General features: G+C 40.4%; 1 protein-coding gene across 9 annotated transcripts in view; it reads left to right on the top strand.

Moving 5' to 3' along the window:
- Window positions 1-289: 289 nt before the first annotated feature.
- The window catches only part of Cask (calcium/calmodulin dependent serine protein kinase), a 323,785-nt gene continuing 312,352 nt past the window's right edge, over window positions 290-11,722 (top strand). For 8 of the 9 annotated variants that reach the window (XM_021152785.2, XM_021152784.2, XM_029473084.1 and 5 more), the window contains exon 1: window positions 727-1,010. In XM_021152785.2, coding sequence (XP_021008444.1) covers window positions 952-1,010 — 59 coding nt within the window. In that variant the 5' untranslated portion in view covers window positions 727-951. Of the gene's footprint in view, window positions 1,011-11,722 lie in introns of all 9 variants that reach the window. The other variant, XM_029473085.1, reaches the window with a different exon arrangement.

The raw sequence follows: 11,722 nt of genomic DNA, 5'->3' as shown, positions 1-11,722 counted from the left end.
TCCACCAGCCCCACCTCAGCAGCTGCAACCCGCAACCCGGGCAGCTCCGCTAGCCGACCCCCAGCGCCCTCTAGATTCCCCGCGCCCGCCGGTTCTTCGTGACGTTGCGGGCGCTGCGCGCAGGCGCCACTGGGAGCGCTTTTTTTTTTTTCCCCTCCCTTCCTCCGCCTCCTTCCGCGGTCCACGCCTCCCAACGGGCTGGAGGGGCGGGGCCTGCGGGTCTCGCTGCCTTGCGGGCCGAAAGGGAGGAGGGTTAGTCCGCGCCAGGCGGGTGCTCGGGCTCAGGAGCCTGGCTGCTGCTGAGGCTAAGGGGAGGAGCTGAAGGCAGCGGTCGCGGCTCCCGCCCGCACTGAACGCTCATCCCGCGAAGCCCCCTCCCACACTCGGGAGGGCGGCGGCGGCGGCGGGAGGAGGAGGAGAAGGAGGAGGGAGCGTCTCTGCCGCCGCCTCCTGGTCCCCAGCGCGGATCAGCCGCCACCACCTCCCTTCGCGACGATCCTCCCTCCATGGTGCTGTCGCGGCCCCCCCTGTAGCCCGAGCTGCCCCGCGCCGCGCCGGAGCCGGTCTCGGGCAGAGGGAGCGGTCGCGGCCTCGCGGCCCGCGCGGGCTGACGAGCGGAGAGTGCGGCGCTTCGCGGTCCCCGAGGGTCCGCACGCCCCGGCAGCGCGGTCGCCAGCCACCGCGCGAGGAGCAGCGGGCGGGCGGGCGGCGCCGGGCCCGGGCCGCCCTCGCTCCCACGCCCCGGCCCCGCCGCCCGCGCCGGGGCGGCAGCCGGCAGAGGAAAGGCGCTGCAGTCTCCGGGCCTCACGGCCCCAGTCGAGCTTCCTCAGCACCGAGGGCTTGCGGGTCCTGAGTGGAGGACACGAGCCCGGAGCCGGGCACTGAGCTCTTGGGCGCCCCCAACCCAGTTTTCAGAACCCTCCACGCTGCGGCCGCTGTCCCCTCCGGACCATGGCCGACGACGACGTGCTGTTCGAGGATGTGTACGAGCTATGCGAGGTGATCGGCAAGTGAGTCTCCACGCGAGGGAGCGGGAGTGTGGAAAAATGCTTTTCAGCGATGCCCGGGGCCTCCCGCACCCGTTCCGGGCCTGCCCCCTGCCCTCTCTCCCTCCCCTCTGCCTCCCTCGTTCTCTTCACCCTGGAGTATTTTTAGACGTGTACCTGGGTTTCCTGGCAGAAGGGGGTCTGGGGGCTTCTTAGCAATGCGTGGAGGCCACCGAGCCCCGGTCGGCCACCCCATAAGGCGTGGGGCGGGCTCCCTGCATTTTATCTGACGGTTACACAGGGACATGGCAGGACCGATTTTGTAGTTGCTTCCTGGGAACAGTTGGGGTTTTTGTTACCTTTCCTGTACCATAGACCTTTCACGAAAAGAGCAGCCTGCATTTCATGTGCTTGTGTGGAGAGAGCGAGAGAGCGCGTCCGGGGATTTTAATTGTGGGGTGTGTGTCTATTGTGCCAGGATATTAGACAGATGCCTTTGTGTTCACCCCATGCCCGGATTTAAGAGGGTCATTGAAGACGGATGCATCCAGTTTCAGCAAATTCTTCACCTGCCAAACATAGAAAGAGTTGGGGGCACCCAAATTTTTAATGCCTCGTTATGCAATGACTGTACAATCAGTGCTCGAGGCTCCCTTCCACTGTTGTTGGGATGGTGGTTAGCGTGGTAGAGCCGTCTGCTTTGAGTCACCGGGCTGGTCTAGAATATAGAACTGACAGTCCAAATGCTCATCCTTTCATCTGTGTTGTATAATTACACTAGGGAAAAGCAGGGAATCAGATTAATCACAGTCCTGATTGAGAATTAAATCTGCAGTTCCTCATCTAATTGTCCAGTCCTGAAATCTGTTTTGAATTGTTTCCTTTTCATTCTTGTCAAACAATATTCCAAGTGCACAATCCTGCTAATTTGCTTGTGAGGGAAATGCTGGCAATCTGAAGTTGATTTCCTAGCTCAGCGTGTATTCTCTGGCTTTGGAAGTTGAGATCAGATTTAAGAGCGATTTTTGCTTATTTAATAGGGCTCGTTAGATGGCTAGTATTAGAATATTTTACTTCGTTTTGGAAGCGGTGCTTTATTGTCTATTTTAAGGTTCACAGTTGGGAAATGAAACCAAGACAGCATTTGGCTCTAGCTCTTTTAAGTTGTCTGCGGTATACTCAGTTTCAATTTTTTGAGTACGGGTAACTGATTTTTTTTTTCCTCCATGTTGAGATATTACAATACGGCTCACATGGTGAAATTGTGGGTAGAGCTTGCTACACTCTTTTCTTAGACCCAAATGCTCCTTGCCCCATTGTTCAGTGACCAGCCTATCTGTTAAGAGGAGGCTGTCCAAATGTGTCTGGTACAGTCTTTGTGGATGTGCTCAGAGCAGCGCTGTTCAAAAGCTATTTAATGAGAGCCACGTGTAATTTATCATTTTCTAGTAGCCACTTTAGAAAGATTTCAAACAAAAAGGTGCAATTTTCGTAAAATATATATGTAATACATTATATATAATTAGTGATTTCAGCATGAAAATTTTTGCCATTCTGTATATCTTTTCCTACTGAACCATTGAAATGCAATGTATGTTTTACACTAACAGAACATCTCAATTTTGACGCTAAGCTAATTTTTTACCAGAAGTATTTGATCTGTTATTTAGGTTTCATAAAATTTGCATGTGCAAAAAAAAGTAGAGTCACATATTCAAGTTGTTCCAAACGTACATAAAAGTTTTCCACTAACTGAATTTACTATTTCTAAATTTTAATCAAGAAAGCAGAATGCAAAATACCTCAGTTCAAATAGTCGTATTTCAAGTGCTTAATATCCACAGTCTACTGCCACAATTTTAGAGAGAAAAAAATTCAAAAATCTCCTTCATTTCTTTATTGTTGTGAGAACACAAAGAAGACAAATGAGATGTTTCTCAAAAACCACACAAATGACTATGAGAGTGAGTGATGCTTGTTGTATCTTAGTTATAGCTGTTGTGAGCCTGAAGTTGATAATTAGAAAATGTAGGATTAAGCTGCTTGCATATATTGTGGTGATGGAAATAGCTAGCATTGAATCAATTTTGGTGATTGGTTCTGATTCCTTCAGGTCTGAAAGGATGGCAGTGTAGATTTCAAATGTGGTCAGCTTCATGTTAGAAGTCTGTGTTGTGCTGACTTAAAATTGAGAAAATATTTTCAGAAGACACCCCTAGTAGAATTAAGTTTATCCATTCTGTTCTGCAGCTTCAGAAGGAGAAAAAGCAAGGGAATTTTGATATGCCACCTAGTCAGTGGCTGCCTGCATTACTGTGAACTGTGAAATTTCATTCCTATCCTACACAATCTGACTTGGTTGGTGTCGTCTATAAAATGCCATTCCTTGAAATAATGAATCCAAGATAGACTCAGTCTTAAAGACTGTAATGATGGTGCTCCTCACCCCGTGCAAAGGTTGAAGATTTCTCCGGGAAATCGTGTCATTATATATTGATCCTGAAATTGAAATTCGCTTGAGGTTTTTTTTTTCTTTAGAGACCTTGACAGCATACACTTAAACTTAGAATTTGTTCAATTATGAGCTTAAACAGAAAGGTCTTGCAAATCATCGTTCATCCGGAAAAAATCTTTTTTGATGATTTCTAGCCAGACTCCATGGAATTTTGATTTTCTTTTGTATCAGATTGGTATCACAAATTGTGTTTACACCACAATATCTTAAGAGTTTTAAATTTTCACTAAGGCTCTTTAAAATAAATTTCAGTTTTTTAAGGCATATTGGCCACCCACCCACTCATGCTTCTGCCTATTCACCTACCTACTTGCTCCTTTTCTATGAGCTAGGCTTCAGACTCTACTTGGTGGTGTAAGGAAATTTCAATTTGAGTGAGGGTGGGAGGGAGGGAGGCTCTCAGGAATGCAGCCCTGGATGGCATGGAGCTTGTTATGTAGATCTGGCTGCTCTTGAACTCAGAGATCTGCCTGTCTCTGCTTTTGAAATGCTGGGATTAAAGGTATATGCTGTCACGCCTGGTTTAAATTTCCAATGTAATCTAAACCCCCTTTGGTGTCTTTTTCTTGGTTAAGAACAGAACTTGAGGTAAGGAGATTTGGAGAGAGATTGCTCTTTGCAAAGAATCATGTATCTTAATTATAAAGATCAGGAAGGTGCTATTTCTTTTCAAAAGAGAAAGGCGACACCCTCTGTGTTTTCTTTTTGAAAGTTGCAGAAACTCTTAAATGATTTTTGTTTCCATAACATTTTCATATGGCATCTTTCAAGTTACTGAAGCAAATACAATTATAGTCACAAACTTCCTTTTTTCTCTTTGTTTTTGAGACAGTTTTACTATATGATTTGTAGATCAGGCTGTCCTCAACTCATAGATATACACCTGCCTCTGCTTCTGCCTCCTACATGCTGAGATTCATTGTACAGTACCACCACACCCATCTAGTCCCCAAACTTTTTATCTTAACAAATTGCTGGAAAGGAAAGGTATTATGCAATACAAGTTAATAACTAATTTTGTCATAATCACTTACTGTTCCTTCTGCAGATTTATAGTTTTGTAGGTAAATGTAAAATTAGTAATGGTATATGAAATAAGTTTTAAAACAGTACATTTAAGTTAAAACATAAAACCCCACCATCTTTCTGGTGTAAGCAGTATATTTGGAAGAGGATCATACAATGTACTATTTTTATGTATGTAGGATGAATATTGGTCCTGGGTTTTAGAGTGTTCAGTAACCTGGAACTTCTGACTCTCTTTTTCTGCTAGAACATAGATTGAAATTGGAATGATGAAGCAATGACTCATGGACGGCATGCAAGTTTGCCAGGCATACTATATTTGCTTATACCCTGAGAACACATAACATATTTAATTACAGTTACTTATTTATGGTCTCTCTACCTAGCTAATAGGTAGCTTCTTGAAGGCAGGAAAATATGTAACAAACATATTTTTTCATTGCTAAACACACTACCTGCATTGTAATAGCCATTCATTAGCTGTGGGATAAATTGAGAAGTTTTAATAAAATCTCATTAAAAGGCAAAAAGTGTATTTATCAACTTTGGAGTAATTATTGTCCCCAAATGCTGAATTGGTTTAAAGTGGTGGTGCTTTACCTGGCTACATATTAGAACTGTCAGGGGAACTTTTTAAAAAGGTCTGTGCCAAGACCCCGTTACAGAACAGTGTAAGGCAGAATCCTGAGACGTGACACAGGTAATTTGTAAAACTAAATGAATCACGTATGAAGAGTCAGTTTTAAAAGCTAGTTTCCGGGACTAGCTTTTCAGAGGATTAAATATTTTCCAAAGTAGAATAAATACGTTTTATAGTGCATTTAAACTATCAGACCAAAACATGGATTTTTATCTTCTATGCATTTATGTCTCTGACCCTGTTGTGTAAGAATTTAGTTTCAGCCTGTGTTTGGCTTTGGTTTCCTGGGCCTTTTAAGGTTTGCATTGATTTATGACACTTATCTAGTGCTAACATGGTGATTGTCTCATGTTTGCAGCAACACAGAACAAGGATTGTTTCAGTAACTGTTGATGATAGCTTTCTACTACAATGCCTTAATTTAATAAGAAATTCATTAGTTTAGTATGGATTGTTTGCACACACACTTTATTAAAAGAGAATGCTTAAGTTACTTATGTACGTTAAGTTCTGTAATTGTGCCTACAATGATGCAATTTGCCAGAGAATTGAGTTAAAACCAGTCTTATGTAAACACTGGATTAATAATATATAAAATACATAATTAAGCATAGAGAAAAAATTAGCTTTTCTGATTTGTGCTAATTACTCTGGCTTTCGCATGTATTGATTATATCAGTGACTTGGAGTTCTAGTACCCCAGAGGAAACATTACATGAATCGGAAGAATTGTCCTGAAAACTTAAATAGACACTGTATATAAAATCGTTTTTAATATTAAGCTTAGGAAGTGGTGAGGAGTGTTCTGGCTAAGATCACATAGGATTCTATCTGCTTCTAAAGGTTGTTCCTTTTGGCCACAGTTTACTGGTGTTTCAGGTTATGGAAAAAAATACCATATTGGATTTCTTTAAAATAAGGCTAATTTTCATCTTTAAAATTTATTACTGTAAAAGATGATTACTTTCCAGTTACACTTCTCACCTCTTTGGTAGACTATTCTATTCCTTCTGAAATTACTTCTTTTTTTCTCTTTCTTTGTGACTTTGTTTCTCAACCTGTGAGTTGGGACCTCTTTGGGATCAAATGACCCTTTCACAGGGGTCACATATCAGATACACTATATATCAGATATTTACATTATGTCATAAGGGTATCAAACTTAACAGTTATGAAGTAGCAATGGAAATAATTATGGTTGGAGGTCACTACATCATGAGGCACTACTTCATTAAAGGGTCGCATGCAGCATTAGGAAGGTTGAGAACCAGTGATCTAAGATGAAGTATTAGCATTTGTGATCAAACTAATTGATAAATCTATATATTCTTTAGCAGTGGAAATAAGGAATCTTGACTATATGTCCACGATATAATTGGTTTTGAAACGTTCTTTATCCCTTTTACTCCTCAAGTGTTTGTTCCCCAGACTAATTATTCTAAGTTTCTGAGTCAGAAGTAGTAAGGTTTACAGAGAGGCATTTATTGGAGGCTAGGGTGGATGATTTCTTATGCCCTGTGATACATAGTGAATTGCATTTGACTTTGAAAACCACGTCCTAAACTGCAGCTTCCAAATCTGTCTCAGCTGCCAGCACTGCTCACTTAAGTAGTGAAAAAATGCTACTGTTGTACAGTTGCCACTGTAGAGAACGTACCTGTCACCAGCTGCCAGGTTGATGGGATGTTCTGCTTTTCCAATATGGAGCTTACATTTCAGTTGCCATTTATAATACAGATTTCTTTTTCACTGTGTTTGTGTTTTATAGATTTTGAGTACTGGCTTTTAAGTAAAATAGTTTGCTTTTCCAAAATAGTGCCATTTCCATTCACTAGCTTGTATTTGGCCATGAATTAGATGGAAGCCTTTTGTTGAGGGACAAAGTAAAGATTAAGTACAATGTTTCTCTGTTTTATATTTTCCTTTAAGTTCCTAGTATCTATCACACTAATATTGTTTCCTTAAATTATTCCATTATAGAGATGTTCATTCTTTCTGGTGTCAAGGATTCTTTAGTATGCTTCTCTCCTTTCCTTTCTCATCCTCTCTCTCATCTTAAACAGCTTTTCTTTATGGTTCCTGCCTCTGCTCCTGCTGGCTTTCTTCCTCCCTGGCTTCCCTCAATGACAGACTAGTACTGGGTCATATAAACCAAATAAACACTTTCCTCCTCCAAGTTGGTTTTGGTCAGTGTTTTATTGTAGCAAACAAACTAGGACATCACTGAACCATAGATAGATTTTACTGCTTATTAAATGAAGAATGGTTTATTCTGTTCCAGAGGTCTCTACCCTGGCTATGGTATGCAGATAGCTATTATATCACTGCTAGTTCATGCATCCACTTTTGTGCTTTAAAGAAACACATTTTCAGCCTTTCTGCTTTTTTTTTTTTCCCACTGAATATCGGATTGCTTTGCTTTGTGATTTGTAAGGCATCCCCTGAAGATCTGATCTGGTAACCTTTGGGTACATTTTTGTCTTTATAGAAGGAATGATATCTGCTTCACAAGCTATTTTCATAGATTAGTGATTTAAAGTGAAGGTTAAGTGTTTTTTACTTGTAGAATGTCTCTGCCATGCTCAAATTTCTTTTGACAGTTTTGTATGTAAGTTTCAACAATTTTATATGTGATCTTTCTCAGTGTTAAATACATGCTCTGTTACATAAATAATATGTTGAAATGAATATGTAGGTAAAGTATCATTTATTCATTCATTTATTTGTAGCTGTGAAGTCATGGGCAAATTAGTTAACATCTCTGATCATTAGTTCCTTTACCTGTAAAATGAAAATGATAGGATAGTTTTCTTTTGAGGTGGATTGTGAAGATTAAATAATACAATCTATGGAACTGTTTGCAGTTTTTATTTTAGTTACATCATCATCATCCAGCAAACACTTGAATTCTCCAGCTTCAAGGAGCTCTGTAAATAAGAGACAGATGATTAGATCTAGACCATCTCACAGTAATTATTGAATCCTGATAAGTCAGTAAGGCAAGAGTCACAGCTAACTTGTTCATGCTGCTTGCTGTCTGTGCATAGTTTTTAAACCAGCATAAAGAAAGTCGTCAGTAGTTGTTGAATGAATATATTAAGTGAGAAACCCAGAGACAATGTGACTACCTAGCAGGAAAATAAATTTGAGGAAATCTTTGTAGCAGACACGAAACTTGAAAAGTTTGTTAGTCCTTGGGTAATATTTAAAATTTTAGGCTTGTTTTTTCATTCCTAAAAATAAGTAGAGAAATTCAGATAAAGGAACTCTAATAACTCTTAGGAATATATAAATATATTCAAGAGCACCTAGTGTGTTTTAGCAAAAAAAAATAAAAGTTATATGCTACGAAAGATATTCTTTGTGTGTTCCTAATTTATTTCTAAGCCTGTCTCGGGTTGTAGTATTACAGTGTGGTGAAAAGCTCCAAAATTTTTGTTAAAAGAGTTTTATATCATACCTTTGCATTTGGACATTGGATAGACTTAATTGCTCAGAATGTGAGATTTTATGATGAAGAAAAGGAAACTCTAGGGCTAGTGAGATGGCTCAGAGGGTAATGGTACTTGCCAGCAAGCCTGACTACTTGAGTTTGATTCCTGCTGGGACTCACAATGGTGAAAGGAGAACCAATTCCTGCAAGTTGTTTTGTGGTGTGTGTACATATATGTATATATACATATAATACAAATTGTGCTAATTTGTTTAAAAGAAAAGGAAGAACCTGGAATATGTATTTAAGAAATAACTATATACACGCTTTGTTAAATTTATACTGTAGTAGTTCCCCAAATTTTATTATGACAGCAGTTTCCATATCTTAACCGAGGACAAATGAGTAGTCTGAAACATTGGGCACTGACTCTAAAGTACCTAAATGCATACTCTGTAAGTATGATCACCCTGACTCTCTGTCCTCCAACCCCCATCTCTCCATGAGTTCCTGGCTGGCCTGTTCCCTTCTTTCTCCTCTCTCTTTCTGTCCCATTTCTTTCCCAGACTCCCTTCTCACCCTCTCCCCTTCTCATGCCCCAAAATAAACTTCATTTTATACCCTCCCCACAAGGAAAAGATCATCCTGATGGGAGAGGGTGGTCTACTTAGACCACTTGGATGGAAATAGGTTGGCTTCAGAAGATAGGAAAAGGTGTCTTTTCCTATAATCCTTGGACAGTGTTATATATATTGCATCATTTAGGTTAGCAGTTTCACTGACTCCACCTGTGTCCCTTAAACTATTAGTTTAAAAGGAGAACTGTCTGAATTTATTTGTATATGAACAATTTCCCATCTTCTATTTAGGCTTAATATTGTTATCTTAATTAGGCCTTAGTCAAGCAGTATAATGTAATACTGAATTTGAGATTACTAGTTTTTTTTTCTAAAGAGATTTTTAAAAAACATTTATTTATTAATTATATGTAAGCACACTGTGGCTGTCTTCAGACACCCCAGAAGAGGGCATCAGATCTCATTACAGATGGTTGTGAGCCACCATGTGGTTGCTGGGATTTGAACTCAGGACCTTTGGAAGAGCAGTCAGCGCCCTTAACCACTGAGCCATCTCTCCAGCCCCAGGTTTTTTTGGAGGCATGATCTCAATTGTGTAGATCAAACTGGCTTCAGAGATATCCACATGCCTCTGCTTCTTGATTGTTGGGTTAAAGGCATGGGCCACCATGCCCACCTAGATACTATCTTTTAAAAAAGTCTATGGAGCAGGTTCCTCTGCAGGAATAGCATGTGCCCTTGGCCACTGAGCTGTCACTCTAGCATGATTATCTTTTGAATAAATGTCTTCTTTTAAAGGAAGTATTTATAAAGTAATTAGATGCTTGTAAAACAGGAAGCTCTTTTCACTGAGACCATTCTTAATTATATTTCACATGAATTTGAAAAATTATTACTAGACTATTTGGATAACAGATCAAATTGAGAATATAATTATCTCATAGTATAATCAACATATTTTAAGACATGCTAATATGTGGGGGGAAAACCTATTACTAGCCTGTTGTAACCTATGCTATTTTTTTCTTTAAAAAGATTTCTTCTAATGGATATATCTACAAACCACTCTTGCATCTGAGGCTCAAGGAACATTGCAGAAGAGGGGGTGAAAAGATTGTAAGAGCCAGGGAGTTTGTTGATTGTAAGAGCCAAAGATGAGTGAGGTTGTGTTTCGTAGTAACATCAGGAGCTACACTCATAAAGCCTTGCCAATATGACTGGCCAAACATGAGCTGAACAACCATGACATCAGTGAGCATGCCAAACTGGATGGAGAGAAGCCCATGAGGCTTCAACCCCACCCAGAGAACTAAAAGCAGCTGAGGAAAGCTGGGAGTGGGAGAGGTGGTCTTCCCCAGGGGAAAGCACACACATACAGGTTGTATTATATTTATATACACATGCATACAATAACAATTAGTGAAAAAAGAGGCCATGAATTTGAAGGAGAGTCAGGAGGGCTTGTAAGGAGGGTTTGGAGGGCGGAAAGGGAAAGGAGAAATGTAATTATAATCTGAAACATTTTTTAAAAGGTTTTTCTTATGGCTATTAATCTAATCTATGTAAAACGTCTGTTCACATGAACATGCTTTGTTTATCATCTTTGCAGAGAAGGCCTGGACATCTGAAGAGGAAGCATCCAAAGCTTGCTGCTACACTTCTTAGATCCCAATGTTGATGTTTCTCCTATGCCTGAGTTCTCCCATTAGACTGCTGGACCATACTTCATAGTCTATGACTTACTTGTCCTAAAGGTCTAGTGGGCTTTACATTGATATCTGCAGCTTCAGGCTTCTTGGTTAAATTTACCTTGGTGGCTTCAGTATTAGGCTTACAAATATGAATATGGACTTGATGGCCTTATTAGCACATTTCCTCTTATTCCTTTCTTAGACATAGAAGCAGAGAGAGCTGTAAGTTGGATTTTAAAAAAAAGCAATTTAGGAATTGGTAATCCAGGCATGATGGCTCTTTGCTGCAATTCCAGCAATTGGGAGGCAAAGACAGCAAGCTTACTGTAAACTCAAGGCTAAAAGACAAAGACAGATATTCTAAAGAAACTTTATTTTTAAAAATAGTTGTTTGTTTAGCCTGGCATTCACAATGTAGACCAGGCAGGTCTCTTACAGAGATTCACCTCCCTTAGCTTCCTTAGTGCTGGGATTAAACACATATGCTACCATGCCTCTTAGAAAATTATTAAATACATTTTCACATGACATCAGTATTTGGATTATTTTTCTCTATTTCTTAATCTCATAAAAGAATGGATGGCTGAAGTGATGGCTTAGACATTAAGAGAACTTGCTGATCTTACAGAGGACCCAAGTTCTGTTGACAGCACCCATGTTGGGCATCTTATAACTGCCTGTAATTCCAGTTCCAGGGGATCCAGTGCTCATAAAATAAAAATCAAAACCAAAAATTTTAAAAAGAGATAGTAATGATTGGCACTGCTGGATTTTCTATGATTTGGGAAGGATTTATTTTTTCTAGAAAATGTGTGTGTGTGTGTGTGTGTGTGTGTGTGTGTGTGTGTGTGTG

The sequence above is a fragment of the Mus caroli genome, chromosome X (genome assembly GCF_900094665.2).
Source record: "Mus caroli chromosome X, CAROLI_EIJ_v1.1, whole genome shotgun sequence".
Classification (NCBI taxonomy): Eukaryota; Metazoa; Chordata; class Mammalia; order Rodentia; family Muridae; genus Mus; species Mus caroli.
Note: the sequence above shows the minus strand (reverse complement) of the source record. Positions and strands in the feature narration are given on the sequence as shown.